The sequence below is a fragment of the Megascapheus bottae genome, chromosome 11 (genome assembly GCF_031878675.1).
Source record: "Megascapheus bottae isolate mThoBot1 chromosome 11, mThoBot2.hap1, whole genome shotgun sequence".
Lineage (NCBI taxonomy): Eukaryota > Metazoa > Chordata > Mammalia > Rodentia > Geomyidae > Megascapheus > Megascapheus bottae.
Window position 1 is genome coordinate 52,148,920 of NC_143519.1, and position 17,700 is coordinate 52,166,619.

Consider the following 17,700-nt stretch of genomic DNA (forward strand, 5'->3'; position numbering starts at 1 on the left):
CCTCCTTGGAAGTCAAGTAGTAAGATCTGCTTACCTACAGCAGGTAGAATGGGAGAGAAGAAGGAATGGTTCAAAACTGAAGGAGTAATAAAGAATAAAGAATAATATATTCTCATTATACTGTAGGAGATGTCATTATTTCTTCATACATTAAAAATTGGAATTTTCTATGAGCTACCTGATCATATTTGTTCCTTTTCTATCAGGAAAGTGTTTCTTACTGATTCATAAATCCTCATGTTTTAAAAGAAACTTTCTCTTTCTCATGTGCTACAAACACATTTCACTTTGTTATTTATATTGTAATTTTTTTCTTAAAATTCTGTCCATATTTTATATGATATTATATAATCTGACTAATAAGTCTTTCAAGAAATTCACTATTTATAGTTTATCTAAAAAGGGCCTAATACTGCCATGTGTATTGAGAATTCAGAGATGAATAAAAGATAAGACATTCTCTTTCAAGACTACTCTACTGGGGAGACAGAGATACACAGAGACAGAGAATAAGGCAGAGAGAAAGAGAGGTTATAAACTTACCTAACTATTACCAGATGGCTTCACAGATGAAATCTGAATTATTTCCAAAAGAATGAGTTGATGTTCCCTGGTCAGATAAGAAGGGAGGCAGGGAAATCATTTGAACACACCAGTGGGTATGAATCATTTCTACATTATCATAACTGAGGTTTTTCAGGCTGATGTCATGTGGTATCTGGTTCATGACCGAATAGAACATCCAAAAATTTGTGAAGCCTATCCTAAGGATTTTTTTCAAGCTCTCAATTGTTATTATCAACCTCGGGATATATCAGAAGCTCTGATTATATTAAGACTACTGAGACAATTAAAACATCTACCTTGAAGCCAAACTGATAACTCACCGAGCTCCCAGCTTTCTGCAACAGAGTCACAGCTATGACATGGGAAACACACTAGCCAGCGGGGTGATCTGAATTTCACTGTCTTAGTGTTGTCATTCCTTGCATGGGAGCACGGGACTAGTACTCCTGCAAGGAATATCCATTTGTGAGGCTTTGGGTAGACAAAGGAAGCAGAAGCAGGAGGGTTGAAAGGTCTCTGCCAAAGCCATCCTTGGCTTCATAGCAAGACCCTGTTTCTAAACAAGAACCATGAAACAGAATGATGGACCAAATAGTGCCATCTAAGAAACTCTGGGTCCAGTGTTCTTGGTCTAGTGGTAATGAATAAAACAAAAAGAATATGGTTCATGTAAGCATAAGCAAATGAAAGAATGAATCAAGTATAAAATGATAAACAAGTCTATTAGTGATAGTGATGGTAATACAAATCTACATAAGAATCTGCCAGGAGTTTTAGTCCATTGTAATAAAGTCACAAGGTTTGTTCAGGAATGCAAAGGGTTTTGTGTGGTTTTGTTTTGTTTTGTTTTTTTGAGAGGGGAAGTGATTTTTTTGTCATTTAGCTTAGAGTCAGATTTTTCTCTTTGATCTTCCAAAAAGAATAATTAAGAAATAAAAATGAAGAAAATATTTCACATCTTTTCTTCAATAAATACAGCAATGCTTCTAAACAGCAATGTTACACACACAAAATTCACATCGTTTTCCAGAGAAAGCGAATTTTTGTACCCGAATTACTACTGATTTTTCTCATATTGCAAATAGTATTTATAGCCAAGTATGTGGCATATACCTGTAATCTTCTACTACTCAGGGGGCTAATATCTGAGAATCGTGGTTCAAACACTCTGGGCAGGAATGTATGTGAGACTCTTATCTCAAATTAACCACCAGAAAATGAGAACTAGCACTGTGGCTCAAAGTGGTAGAGCACAATAGTTCAGGGACAGTGCCTAGACCCTGAGTTCAGTTACCATCACCAAAAAAAGGAAGGGGGGGGGAGAGAGAGAGAGAGAAAGAGGGAGGGAGGGAGGGAGGGAGGGAGGGAGAGGGAGAGGGAGAAAGTAGTATGTATGCAAGCTATGTAGGCTTCATATTGGGTTTGCAAAGCAAAATTATAAACTTTTACAATTATAAAAATTCTACCTTTTATTTTTGCATGATTTGCTCTTATGATTTTCTGTTATATGTTCTAGTGTTCCCTTAAAACAAAACTTCACAAGAACAAACAGTAACTGATCATTTTAAACTTTTGGTGAAACTTTTTTTTTATAGGGCAAGTATTAGAAAGCATATTGGTGCCTTTATCTATATGTCCAACAGTAACTTTGATAAAAGTTGAAAGACAGCAGCTTAAATATATCCATTCTATTTATTATGGCCTTGCTTTTTCACCATAATTCTTATTCATCTACCAAATTCAAAAAGTATTGACATTGCAGTTTGCACAAATTTTAAAAGGATAGCAAACATAACTTGAACCTGCATTAGGCCAAACCTCAAAATTAGCTGTATTTTTTGAGGAGTTCCTAATGGAGCCATGTTCTGACCTTAATAATGTGCGGCTGTTTCCTACAAAGCATTATTCTGTAGGACACTAATAAAGTGACTTTGATGAAACTTGAGTAAAATGGAAAACGTAAATATTTATTTTATCCCTTTTTCAGTAGTTGGGGAAAAGGCTGGAAAAGATTAGAAGAAGAACTGTGTTCCCTTCTCAAGAATGTTTTGTGAGGTCTTAAATAACAAACAATATCAGATAAGGACAATCCCCAGTGATTGGACAGACATTTTATACAAATAGAAAGATCTATTAGCATATTCAAGAAAAAGTAGTATAACATTGTAAATGGTTTGAAAAATATACTTACTGAATTAGCTAAATTTACACATCCAGAAAAGTATAAAATATGTTGGCAATTTTAAATTAAAAACTCATTTCTATTCAGTAATAGAATTCCATCCATTCTATATAATGGCAATTACCCTTTACTAAAATAAATCAGTGTTTGGTTAAATAATATTAAGATCTTATGTAATGTTTGACAAAATTTTTTTTCTTTTCTTACAACTAAGTAAAAAAGACTGTAGGTAGACATTGAAATGTAGTACAGAATAACACACCATTGGATATTAAAAAATATATTTAAGCCTAAATTTGTAATTTGTTTATAAACTCAAAGAAAAAAATACTTTTTAAGATTTTTAAATGCTAATGTTCTCTTATACTAGAAATGTAGCTTTTAAAATAAATAATTAGGGGCGGGGAGTTTGGCCTAGTGGTAGAATGCTTGCCTAGCATGCATGAAGACCCGGGTTCGATTCCTTCGTACCACATACTTAGAAAAAGCCAGAAGTGGTGCTGAGGCTCAAGTGGTAGAGCTCTGGCCTTGAGAAAAAAATCCAAGGACAGTGCTCAGACCCTGAGCTTAAACCCAGGACTGGCAAAAAAATAAATAATAAATAAATAAATAAATAAATAAATAAATTGTTTAAATCTGCTGCTAAGATACAATTAAGGTTAACAAAAAATGACCATAATTTCCAAATAATTTTAATATTCAGGCTAAGCACCTTTGCAAATAAGAGTTTATTATGGAAATTCTAGTAGACTTTTAACCACTGACATCATTGTATTATTTGAATTAGTCTCCTGGGACCAAAAGAAAAGGCACAGAGCAGTTTATAAATGGATCTTCTCTCTTGTGTAACATTATATGTCCCATGGAAACACTAATTTTCTACTACTTTTCTTGTTAAAATGAAGCCTTGGGGGAACTTCATTGTTAATTATTAATACTAAATTTTGAAATGAGGTAGTAAGATATGGCACTTAGTACTCATATTTTGTATTCACTATAAACATTTCTTTTTACTGTATGTAATCTAAAGTAAAATAATTACAGCTGTTTCATGAGTGGATTTCGTATACAAAAGTCAAAATTAAAAAAATATTAAGCTAAGGATATTTTCTATTTGTAATATGAAAGTGTTGTATAGAACTTCTCAACAATTGTTGTGCTAAGAAGTTTGAGACAATGATTTGATCATTAACATGTGCTTTATTGAAGTGGGATAATGTATTCAGCTACTTCTATGGAGGTTTTACATCATAATGGATAAAAGAGTGGTCCTGATAGGAGAGGAGTCAGAGGACTTGGCAAACTATATACCAAGGAATGTGAATTTTTCCGGACTAGTTTCTCTTACTTTGGTTTGTACTTGAAGTAATAAAAAGCAGTTATGTCTGGGAAAAAACAGAATGGGTGTGGCATTCCAATAGTCCTTCATCTGGAGATGTTTTGTTTTTCTCCTGGTAAGCTATTGGGAATATCCTTTTCTATAATATGTTTGTCTCTAATATAGTGGTCAACTATTTTCCCTTTTTTTTTTTTTTTTTTTGGCCAGTCCTAGGCTTGAACTCAGGGCTTGAGTACTGTCCTTAGGCTTTTTTCCTCAAGGCTAGAGCTCTACCACTTGAGCCACAGCACCACTTCCCGCTTTTTTCTATGTAGTATCAAGGAATTGAACGTGGGTCTTCATGCATGCTAGGCAAGCACTCTACCACTAGGACAAACTCCCTGCCCCATCCCTTGTTCTTCATTATGTGAAGTAAGTAGGCAGAAAAATAACATAAGAATTTTTTTGGCCTTAACTGACTCAACTTTTGTAATCTAATTTACTAAAATTCTTAGTAAGTATAAACTTATACTTAGCATAAACTTTGTATAAACTTTGCACATGTGAATAGTCCTCAGGTGATTTTTGTTTTAGCTAATATAATGGTTATTAATCAATATAAAAATCCAATTCATAAAAATATAATGCAAAAAATATACCCTCTATTGTAAAAATAAATTAATAGGGGCCAGGAATTTGGCCTAGTGGTAGAGTGCTTGCCTAGCATGCACAAAGACCTAGGTATGTAGACCTCAGTACTACATACATGGAAAAAGCCAGAAGTGGTGTTATGGCTCAAATGCTAAAACAATAGCCTTGAGAAAGCTCAAAGGGCAGTGCACAGCCCCTGAATTCAAGCCCCAGGACTGGGGAAAAAAAAAAAAAACAAGGGCCGGGAGTTTGTCCTAGTGGTAGAGTGCTTGCCTAGCATGCACGAAGACCCGGGTTCGATTCCTCGGTACCACATATATACAAAAAAAGCCGGAAGTGGTGCTGAGGCTCAAGTGGTAGAGCACTAGCCTTGAGAAACTCCAAAGATAGTGCTCAGGCCCTGAGCTTAAGCCCAGGACTGGCAAAAAAAAAAAAAAAACAGTAACTTTCAGAAAAATGACAGTTTTAGAATGTGTAATCTGAATATATTAAACAAAATTTCTTTTATCTTTTTATAGCCAATTGGTGCTTTGAACCCCAAAAGAGCAGTATTTTATGCAGAACGTTATGAAACCTGGGAAGATGATCAAAGCCCACCCTACCATTATAATACACATTATTCAACATCAACATCTACCTTATCCTGGCTTGTTCGAATTGTGAGTATTTTCCTTGAATTAGTTTTTTTAATAGCATAAAATCTCTTTTAATTTAAACTTTATTGCAAAGGTAATGTACAGTGGGGTAAAAGTTACATAAGTAAGGTAATGAGTACATTTCTCTTTGAACAGTGTTACCCCTTCCTTCCCTCATTTCTCCCTTTTCTCCCTGACTCCCTTTTCCACAAGTTGTAAAGTTCATTTTCAACATAGTGCCTAGTGAGTATCGTTATTGAATTGGTTTACCTTTGTCCCACCATTTTTGTGATTTCTCTTCCCTTCCCCAAATTAGATAAATTTGTATACAAGACAAAGGGTAGAGAAATAAAAAACAACAACATCAATAGGGAATAAACCAAAGGAAAAAACGAAAGAGAAAAGAAATAACTGAAATCAGCACAATAGAAAAACCTCTTGTTTCCATTTCTTGGAGTTAATTTCAGTAAGCATCATTTTATATAGTCATATGTACCTAGTGAGCCACTTAATATAATTTTTTCTAAGTCTTTCAATTTTCTTACGAATGAGGCAATGTCATTCTTTCCTTTTTTTTTTTTTTTTTTTTTTTTTTGCCAGTCCTGGGCTTGAGCTCAGGGCCTGAGCACTGTCCTTGGATTTTCTCAAGGCTAGAGCTCTACCACTTGAGCCTCAGCACCACTTCCGGCTTTTTTCTATGTATGTGGTACCAAGGAATCGAACCCGGGTCTTCATGCATGCTAGGCAAGCACTTTAACCACTAGGCCAAACTCCCGGCCCTGTCATTCTTTCTTGATGGAAGCATAGAATTCAATTGTGTATAAATTATACATCTTCTTGATTCATTCTTCTACTGAGGAGCTTCTGGGTTGACTTCATATCTTACCTCTGGTAAATAATGGTGCAGTGAATATGGTTGTGCTCATAGCTTTATTGTGTCCTTGTTTGTAGTCATTTGAGAAAATGCCCAGGAGTAGGATTGCTGGATCATAGGGGACCTCTATGCTTAGTCTTTTGAAGAACGTCCATACTGCTTTCCAGAGTGGCTGAACAAGTTTACATTCCCGCCAACAATGTAGTAGTTTTCCCTTTTGGCCACATCCCCACAAGCATCTGTTATTATTTATTGATAATGGTCATTCTAACTGGGATGTTATGGTCATTCTAACTCAATGTTGCAGTCCTTTCATGGCTAGAGATGTGGAGCATTTCTTCATGTGTCTATTAGCCATTCTTACTTCTTCTTCATAGAAGTCTCTCTTTAAGTCTTTAGTCCATTTATTAATGGGGAGGATTTGTTTGGTTTTGTTTTAGCTCTCAATATATTTTAGACCCTTGTCTGTTGCACAGCTAGTGAAGTGGGATTTCTATTTATCTTGATAGCTGTGTCGTTTGCTATGCGAAAGCTCTGCAGTTAAATGTATTCCCAGTTACCCAGCCTTTCTTTTTTCTTTTTTTATTGTAATTAATAGAAGGGTTATAGTTCTATTTGCCAGATAGATGCACAGCCTTTCTTTGATTTGTTTTCTGGGTCTTCATTGAGACAGTTTCTACCTGTGCCAAGATTTTCAGGGTATCTGATTGTACATTGGGGTCTTTGATCTATTTAGAGTTGATTCCAGTGCAGAGTGGTATATAAGAACTTCAGTTCTGGACAGGTGTCTAGCCAATTCTGCCAGCATCATTTGTTGAAGAGGCTATCTTTCTTTCATTCTGTTCAGTTTTTCCTCTTTTATCAAAGATTAGGTGGTCATAGGTCTTCAGGTCTTCATTTCTTTTTTATATGTTTTTATTTTTTTGTCGGGATAATGTATAGAGGAGTTACAGTTACATTTGTCAGGTAGTAGGTGCATTATTCCTGGCACATTGATACCTCTTCTCATATTTTTGTCCCCATTTCCCTCCCCCTCCCAAACATCTTGTTTTCCCCCCTTCCCTTCCCTATTTCAAATAAACAAATACACATATATACAATATTCCAGGTAACAAAGTCAGATACAGTAACAACATGAGATTAACCATCAGGGCAAAAAAAAAGGAGAAGAGAAATAATATAGTATATTAAGAACAACCAGTGTTCTTATGAGCATCTCTGCTGTGAAAATCTTACAGTCTTGGATCTCAATTCTGGTCACCCAAAAATATGGCTGTCTCAATGCTTTTTCACACCTAGTCAGTGGGGTCCCATGCCTGAATTCATTTCAAGGAACAAAAGAAGTCTTTTTATACCTGATTACTGAATAGCAAATGCATTCTTGTGCTTACTTCCTAACAGAAGGTAGGATTACAAGCTGAAATTCTGGGGTGCACTGTGATTCTCCAGCAGATTCTATAGTAATATTTTGAACATAGTTTTGGGTTCATTTGTGGGTCATCAGTTCTATTTCATTTGTCCTCTGGCCTGTTCTTTACCTTTTTATTCCTTCCTTCCTTCCTTCCTTCCTTCCTTCCTTCCTTCCTTCCTTCCATAGGAACTGAGGAGGAGTATTGTGGAATGCTATGCTAAATTAGTAAGGTTTTTTTCTTCCTTACCAATGTATACTTGAGATCTCTATGGTACAAAGTTGATAGGCCTCAGAAACACAATGGTAAACCAGCATACATAAAAACACATCTCTTACTTCAAAGATCTTATTTCATGCATTTCTTTTTTCCATATATATTTTATTGTAGTTAATAGAAGGGTTACATTATATTTACCAGATAGAAGGTGCATTACTTCACAAACATTGATACCATTTTCATGTCATGGTCCCCATTTCCCTCCCCCCACTCATCTTGATTTCCCTCCTTCCCTAACCAATTTCAAATAACCAATTAAGCATATATGAAATATATCAGATAACAAGGTGAAATATTGTAACAATATGAGATAACCAAGGGACAGCAAAAGAGATGAGAGCTAACATAGTACCTTAAGGACAAGAATCACTCATTATATGGCTTTTATTTCTATATCCTGGAGGTCCTTACATTTAGTGTCATACTATATAGCCTTATGTATCTAGATTTTGTTCTATTGTAAGTCTCTGCTAGGAGAGCCCAAGGTTTCTACTGATTTTGACAAATGAGGGAAACCATTCAGCCTATGTTCCTTGAGTCTAGCTTACTTCACTTAATATGACTTTTTCTAAGTCTTTGCATTTTCTTACAAATGGGGTGATGTCATTCTTTCTGACAGCAACATAGAATTCCATTGTGTATAAATACCACATCTTGTTCATCAACTGAGGGACAACTGGATTGGTTCCATATCTTTGCTATGGTAAATAGTGCTGCAATGAACATCATTGTGCTAGTGGATTTAGTATTTCCTTGTTTCTGGACAATTGGGTAAAATGCCAAGTAGTGAAATTCCTGGGTCATAGGGGAGTTCTATGTTTAGTCTTTTGAGTAACTGCCATATTGCTTTCCATAGTGGCTGAATGAGTTTGCACTCCCACCAACAGTGTAGTAGTAATCCCTCCTGGCCACATCCCCTCCAGCATCTGTTGTTATTAGTTTTCTTGATCCTGGCCATTCTAACTGGAGGGAGGTGGAATCTTAGCGCTGTTTTGATTTGCATTTCTTTTATGACCAGAGATGGTGAGAATTTCTTCATGTTTCTGTAGGTCATTTTTATTTCTTCTTCAGAGAAGACTCTCTTTAAGTCTTTGGCCCATCTTTTAATGGGATGGTTGTTTCTTTGGAGATTAGTTTCGGAGTGATTCAATTTTTTGAGCTCGTGATATATTTTAGATATGAGACCTTTGTCTGTTTTATGGTTAGTGAAGATCTTCTCCACTCTGTAGGCTTTTTAGTTAATTTGCTAGCTATGTCCTTTGCCATACAGAAGGCCTGCAGTTTAATGCAGTTCCACTTATCCTGCCTTTCTCTGATTTGTTGTGATTCTTGGTCCTTATTAACCTATGCCAAGGAGACCTAGTGTATCTCCTATTCCTTCTTGTAAAGTTTGCAGTGTGTTGGCTTTTACCTCAAGGTCTTTGATCCATTTGGAGTTAATTCTAGTGCAGTGTGACAAAGAAGGATCCAACTTGAGTTTTCTGCAGGTGCTTAACTTGTGCTATAACTAAAGGTTAGGTTTAGTTTGAAACTCTTCCTTAAGTGTTCGTATATTTACACTCTAGTCAGATTTCCATTGCAGTAAAAAATACACCTAAGAGACCCAGCTTAAAAAGAAGAAAAGTTTATTTTAGTTCATGATTTCAATGATAAAGTAATGTATCATGATGGTAGAAGCATGTGATGGATGAGCTTGATCAGCTTATGGCTACCTTAAGGGAGGTGTGAGGAAGGTAAGAAGAAAAGAGAGAGAGAATGAGAGTGTGGACAATAATATGCCTTCAGAAACATGCCCCTGCTTGACCTCCTTCTTCCAACTGGGCCCAACCCATAATGCATATACCATCCTCAGCAAGACCACAGGCTGGAAAATAACTCTTGAGCACATGAACTCTTGGGAACATTTTAGATCTATAATACCTTTCAAATCTATAATACCATTATGGGGAGAAATTAAATTGACAAAAATATATACATATATGCATATATTTACATATTTATATATGTGCTTTACTTATAATTTATCTAAAGATTCAGCTTAATTATGACATTGAATTCTTTTGTTTAGCAGTTAGAAAAATTGTTTTATATTCTAACACTGTGAAAGTATTAGAAGTTCTGTTTCCCTATTTTCTATTAATTAGGTTTATATTCATACTTGTCTATCACTATAAACCCATCAGAATGGAGCACCTTTATTTTATAAGTGATAGTAATATTACCCTGAGAGGGAGAAAAATACTTCACTGAATGACTTCTTGAATTACAGACAGAGAGTTTTACAGCATCTATTCTGCAGTTACAGACATAGGTCAAAACTAAACAAAAACATACTGGATTTACATCAAGATTTCAAAGAGGGTATTTTCTTTACCATGAACATAAAATGTCCTCCGTATTGATTTGTGCTCAGAAGTAGACATACAGATTGGGGCGTTAGATTCTCTGATCTCAAAATACACTGCCATAAAACTAAAGTTCTAATCATTCCCACCACCAGTGAGAAATGACTTACTAGGGAGGAGAAATTATAAACAAAGAAGAAAATCTGCAGAAATTGTAAACCCAAAGAGAAACAATGTTAACAAAATTCAAGTTCTGCTTGCTACCTAGGATTCACTTTAGAAGCAAAGAAAGGATTGCCTGTGCTGAATGAAGTAGCCTGTGAGAAATACAACTTTAGCTACTCTGTCAGTTTGGGCTCATCAGTTAGTACATGTGTAACTCACAGAAGGAACTTCAAAGCTGCAAGGACAGAAATCTTTAGAAAACACTGACACCAAGATTTTTACCCTAGGAGGTCTTTTCACAACCTTTGTGTGTTAATCATTCCACAGTGAGCCACCAAATGGAAAGACAAGTATCTTCTCTTAGCTACTTAGGTACTTCGTGTGTGGAGAAGAGATTCGAGAGTCATTTTTTCTGGAAGTAAAAAACAATCAGCTGCATTCTCTTGATATATAAACAAGAATAATAAGAGGTAGCACTTTGAAATATATATCAATATCAATATATTATATATTATATAATCTACACTGTTTATGCTGACTTAGCCAAATCTGGAGCCAGACTTATAAGATTTGAGTATAAATCCAAAAAAACTCATATTCTCAACCCCATGATTTAGTTAACTGTCCTATCCTATAAACTAAACACCTTTAAAATCATAAACAATAATTCACCCTGAAGTTATTTTCCCACTGAATCAAATAGGAACTTATATCTCTGCAGGAGTCTAACAAAGCATTCTATATATATTTATCCTACATACAGCAGGACTATATACAGAACTATAATTGCAAGTGGTTTATATAATTTAAGGTTTCTAGTATTTTAAAGGAAAAATAAGCCAAATTGCTTTTGTAATTATTTGGTAATTCTTCATAGCCAAAAGCTTATCATATGAACTGATAAGAAACTGATACCTTTTATATTTTTATTCTAATTCTTCAAAGTACAAAGGATATTTTTTATTTATAGCACGTCTGCATTTTAAGTGGTAACATTTCAAGAGCTAATTATACACCTTACGGCTATTGACCACTGTATCAGACAAAACAGAACTGCAGAGTTACTTTTATGAGGATTCACGTGGTCCAAACATCTTATGTCATACTGTTATAAACAGAAGTATTGGTCTAATAGCATACGAGTGTTTAACCTAATGACCCAGGGAATTGTGATTTCCTCTCAGCCCAAGGAGTTTATGAAGTAGAAAATGCATTAGAAGTTTTGTCACTAAAAACTTGTTCATAAAAATATACAAATTAAACCTTTTCAATGTTAGTTTCTGTCAATATACCAAGTCTAACTATGTTAATAATTGCGTAGAATGCTAATTAACCACAGTCTGACTTCATTACTTAGAAGTAAAACTATTCCTTTTGACAAACTACCAGTGAAATCACTTGTCTAATTTTCGAGGCTTCAGAAAGTTAATGTTCTTGATAGTTGTCTGACAAATGGTGAGCAAGCTATCATATCAGGAATTTCCTTATGTAAAAACAAATATAAAGGAATTTTACTTTGATTTTTTTTTTACTGTTGTGCCTTCTCTTGTACACGTGACATTCACCTTGAGTATTTACATCTTCTTCCCTGATAGTTCAGCCTTATATGTTTATTGTCCAGTCCAGTGTACTCAGTCCTCTGATTCAAAACCCATTTATTAAGCCTTTACTAATAATTAAGAAATTGAATACATGGTACTTTTAAAAGTTAGTTTGTAAAATGCATTGTATATAATTTAGAACTTTGAAAAAGTAAGTTATGGAGCTTTTTTTCAAAACTTACCCTAGAGCCTTTTAAATCATAATGACTCTTTAGAAATGTATATTTATAATAAAAGTAATAGAAACAGTTTTGCAAGTATTGTAATTAAAAACAAAAGATAATTCAACTAAGTAAATATTTCTGCCATGTTTATTTTGAATACTGATGCTTAAGGGCAGTGTACTTTTTACTTAGAGGGAGATGAGGAATAGTAAAATCTGAGTGCATAGGAGGCTCAAAGGTAAATTAGTTTTCATTTGGTCATTCATGGTTCTTGAACTCTGGGCGTGGGCACTGTGCACTGTCCCTGAGCTCTTCAGCTCACGGCTAGTGCTCTACTCCTTTAGCCACAGTACCACTTCCAGATGAAAAAGTTTTTTGATTAAAGATCATTGAAATTAATACTTCCTGCATCGGCTAGAATGTGACCTCAGAGTTTCACAGATGTAGACAGGGAGTAATCAGTGAGAACTGTGAACTGGGCTAACACAGTGAGTAGCACAGAAAGGTATACTCCGTAATTTAGCTCCCTTTCCTAAGTTTTGGCTTCTAAATGGAACATAGAAAAGGAAAAGGAAATAACTAAAAAGAGTTTATGAAGAAGACTTTATACTTTATGAGATGATTAAGCAAGAAAAAAGTCATGGAAAATGGAATTAGACGAAGAGGAGAGTGAACAGAGGTAAGATATGGGTTACTCTGGGTAGTACTAACTGATCTGTAATCCTTAAAACCAAGAAGGATGCTTAATGCCCTTAAGACTAATGGATATGATAGAATACAGAAGGACAATTTTTTCCAGTACAGGTCAACTGAGTCTGGGTTTTTACCCCTGAAAAGGGGACTGGAACATATAGAGTGAATTTTGGGGTAGATATAAATTAGAAGAAAGTCTGACAGTGGCCACTGTTATTGTCAAGACCTGACCTGGAGTTTTGAAATACCCAGTGACTGTCATTGTTTTCATTTCTTGATATCTTATTTAATACTTATTCACTTATACATCATAAGCACCAAGGTGAAAGCTTTTCCATCATAATGGAAAAATAATTGCCCATTCAACCCATCAGGTGAATAGACAAAAAGTAGCTTCCATTTCATATAGCACTTCATCTTCAGTGTTAGTCAAGTATGAGCTGAATTCAAACAAAAGATTTTTGTACCATGCCTTCAAGGTAATAGGGAAACACATGGAAAAAAGTAATCTGCACAGTAATGGGAGCTCGACAGATCAATACTCACTTATAAACAAATAGGTTATCAATTTCTATTAGTACTCTACCGCTGTAGCCACCAGAGGCCTTCAGAAATAATGAGAAAATATGTCAGTAAGCAGAATGTGGCCCTGAGACTGTTGTTAATCAGATCCTTTTAAAAGTTACTTAAGACACTAAAATTTGAAATTCTTCAGTATTCCCTACAAGGGCTACTACCAGAGTAAGAAACATGTTTTTTTTTTTCAGAAATAAAAATAAAGCTTCAATTTAAGATTTCTTTTCACTGTACCGATCAATGCTATTCTTACAATGTCTATGTTAAGAGTTTAAAATGAGAAAAGATTTCATAATGAAGGATGAGAGAGAAATCAGCTTCTGATGACAAGTAAGTCTTTCAAAAAACATGGAGACACTTCTGATCCTTCAAGTTAATCTCTACATACTCACACAGGAAGAGATGAATGACTTGCTTCCTAGACTAATGAAATAATTCTTGGTCAAGCTTCTTGCACATAAGAACTGAAAAGAAAAAGTATAACCATACTCTTTTACCCACATGTGTCCTCATCTCTAGGTCAGTGAATTCTGGGCCCGGACACTGTCCCTGAGCTGCTTCTGCTCAAAGCTACTACTTAACCACAGTGCCACTTCTGGGCTTTTTCTGAGTAGTTTATTGGATGTAAGAGCCTTAGGGACATTCCTGCTGAGCTGGAGTTGAGCCGTGATCTCACATCTCAGCCTCCTGCATAGCTAGGATTACAGACTTCAGCCACAAGAGCCTGGCCTAACATTTAAAAAAAATACCACTATGAACCATGCTGCAGGCTTGGTAAAGGGATACACAGTAGAATAAGACATGAGGAACTGAGAACCTTTCAAGGGTGCCCAGGGGTCTGGCATTCTGGTGAGAAGCTGAAATTTAAATATGTGTCATGATATAGAAAGCTGGTGGTCATTTCCTAGTTCTGTGTCACAAAAGATACAGTAGGCTTTCTCTATATTATTTTATGTAATCTCCTCTAAACCCTACAATTATCCTAAAGGTATTGTTCGTCCTAGTTTACATAGGTGAAGAGAAGTACATTGCTTGACACAGTTACTTAAGATAAAGCAACTTGCCCAAGACAAGAAATAGTTCAAGCAATACTCAACATTATATCTGCTAAATTTTATTTAATTTATCACTTTTTAGAATATTTATATTCAATTTTATTGTAATTAATAGAAGGGTTACATTATATTCGTCAGATAGAAGGTACATTACTTCATGAACATTGATACCCGAATGGTTTTTGTCCCCATTTCCTTCCCACACCCTCTCCCCTCATCTTGTTTTCCCCCTTCCCTATCCTATTTCAAAGAAAAAATAAATGTATATACAGTATACCAGATAACAAGGTGAGATACTATAATAATATGAGAATAACCAAGGGACAACAAAAGAGATGAGAAATAACATAGTACATTAAGAACAACAATCACACATTATATGGCTCTTGTTTCCCTATCCTGGAGGTCCTTGCATTTACCTCATCCTATAAGACCTTATGTATCTAGGTTTTGCCCTATAGTAATCCTCTGCTAGGAGAGTCCAAGGTTTATAATAATTATGACAAATGAGGGAAACCATTGAACCTATGTTTTTTTGAGTCTGGTTTACTTCACTTGTTTTTCCAAGTCTTTCCATTTCCTTACAAATGGGGTGATGTCGTTCTTTCTGATGGCAGCATACAATTCCTTTGTGTATAAGTACCAATCTTGTTGATCCACTCATCAACTGAGGAGCATATGGGTTGGTTCTGTATCTTTGCTGTGGTAAATAGTGCTGCAATGAACATCGTTGTGCTAGTGGGTTTAGGATGTCCTTGTTCTGGACAATTGGGTAAATGTCAAGAGTGACCAGATACTATACTATATTCAATGTTGATTTTTCATAGTGAATTAAAAACTCACAAAACAAATGAATTAGTGAAAAGCATCTCATAAATGTTTTATCAAAACTAATGTAATTTTGGTGGCATCTATTTGGCTCTCCTATATCCCTTAAAATCTTAAATAACAGTGTCAATGGAATAATAATAATGCCTCCCATCTTGCAGTATTGTTGTATCACTCTGTCATCACACTTCTTTTCATTTAGCACTAAACATGAAATGTTAGTAACACATTACAAACTTATAAGATGGATGCTATTCAGGCACACTAAATTTCACATGCTATTGAGAATGACAAGTACTTGTAGTCATTGCCCAGTACCTTTTGAGGTTAGTGGCAAGTAAGAGAGTTCAAAAGAGAAAAATCCATGTTTAATTCACTCAAAGGGATGAACAGACACTATATATGAAGAAAAAGACAAGTACTTAGAAAAATGTCATGTAAATTAGCATTATCAAACCTGGGAAAAACACATCATTCAGACTTCTTTTAAGAAAGAATTAAAGCAAGGCAAAGGAAAACATATTTTACCTTTTCTAAACTTGTAAGTAACAGCTAAATCTTCAGTAAAAGTAAATATTTAATCTTCTTTTTAATTTGGAAAGAAACTGTGTCATCTAGAACAAACTTGGTATCATTGTGCAGACTCATAATACCAGCTGATTGTAGAGGTAGGGCTTAAGCTCCAGAACATTGAGATAAGATCTCCTAGGGTTTTCCTGTTCTAAGAAGATACCTTGAATAACAGATACTGAAAACCAAAATAGCTGCCACAGAACTGAACAAAAACTGAAATTTAGCCAAGCAGTTATGCCAAGTACTGGAGGTAAGTTGGTGAATAAGCTAGATATGGAAACTTCTTACAATAGAGAATATAGACAGGTTTACAATGAGTTACAGTGATACTCAGTGCTAAAGAAATACAAACTTCTGGGTCTGGGAAATTGGCCTAGTGGTAGAGCGCTTGCCTAGCACGCACAAAGACCCAGGTTCGATTCCTCGGTAATATGTACATAGAAACAAAGCTGGAAGTGGTGCTGTGGCTCAAGTGGTACAGCACTAGCCTTGAGAAAGCCCAAGCTCAGGCATTGAATTCAAGCACCAGGACAGGGGGAAAAGAAAGAAATACAGACTTCTAGGAGAATTTAGGTAAATCTAGAAGAGTTTTTCAGGGGAAAGTGTCATGAAACTTAAAAGATGCAAAAGGTAGTAAGGGAAGGTAATGGGTATGTCCCACCCTGCAAGGCAACATTATATTCAAAAGACAAAAAGATGGCACTTAAGAGACTTGTAAACATGTGGAAGGGAGAGATGAGATGAGATGTTAATGATTCTAGATCATTCTCTTAAAAATCATGAAGAGCTGTTAAAAGTATTAAGCAGACTTATTTTTATTTATTTTTATTATTTTATTTATTTATTTATTTATTTATTTATTTATTTATTTTGTGGGTCATGGGGTTTGAACTGGGCATGGGCTTTGTCTCTGAGCTCTTCAGCTCAAGGTTATCACCCTACCCCATGGGCCTGGGTGTTGTTCCTGAGCTCTTCAGCTCTAGGCTACAGTCCTACTCTTGAGCCAAGCCCCACTTCCTGTTTTCTAGAGATTAATTGGAGGTAAGAGTCTCAGGTCCTTTTGTGCCCAGGCTGGCTTTGAAACTTGATTCTCAGATCTCAGCCTCCTGAGTAGCTAGGATTATAGGTGTGAGCCACCACACCCGGCCTTATTTTTATTTTTCGAGTTGGTTCTAAGGCTCTAACTCAGAGCCTGGGTGCTACCCTTGAGCAGTTTTGCTTAAATCTGGCAATCTACCACCTGAGCCATAGCTGTACTTGCTGCTTTGGGGTGATTGATTGGAGGTAAGAGTCTGAGGGAATACCCGGGCTGGTTGGCTTCCATATATAATTCTCAGATCTTAGCCACCAGAGTCACTAGGATTACAAGCCAGAGCCACAGGTTCTTAGTGTAGAATCTGCATCTTCATAAGATCATTGAAGAGCCCGGGAGCATGGCCTAGTGGCAGAGTGCTTACCTAGCATGCGTGAAGTCCTGGGTTTGACTCCTAGGTACCATATACACTGAAAAAACCAGAAGTGGTGTGGTGGCTCAAGTGGTAGAACTCTAACCTGGAGAAAGCCTAAGGACAGTGCTCAGACCTTGAGTTCAAGCCCTAGGATTTCCAAAAAAAACCCAAAAAGATCATTGAAGCACAATGTCAAGGTGCTTGAGTCACCTTTCACAGGCTCCTTAAGGTGTACATTACCCCATTGTCACCACCAGAATGACTACTCACTGATGTATCACTGAGTGTGACCTTGATTATTAGAAAGTAAATCTTAGTTCTAAGTATTAATCAAAAT

At 35.7% G+C, this 17,700-nt stretch overlaps 1 protein-coding gene across 7 annotated transcripts in view; it reads left to right on the forward strand.

Moving 5' to 3' along the window:
- The window catches only part of Nbea (neurobeachin), a 496,782-nt gene that overhangs the window by 407,887 nt on the left and 71,195 nt on the right, over positions 1-17,700 (forward strand). For all 7 annotated transcript variants that reach the window (XM_090342258.1, XM_090342251.1, XM_090342252.1 and 4 more), the window contains one exon: positions 5,237-5,377. In XM_090342258.1, coding sequence (XP_090198384.1) covers positions 5,237-5,377 — 141 coding nt within the window. The remainder of the gene's footprint in view (positions 1-5,236; positions 5,378-17,700) is intronic.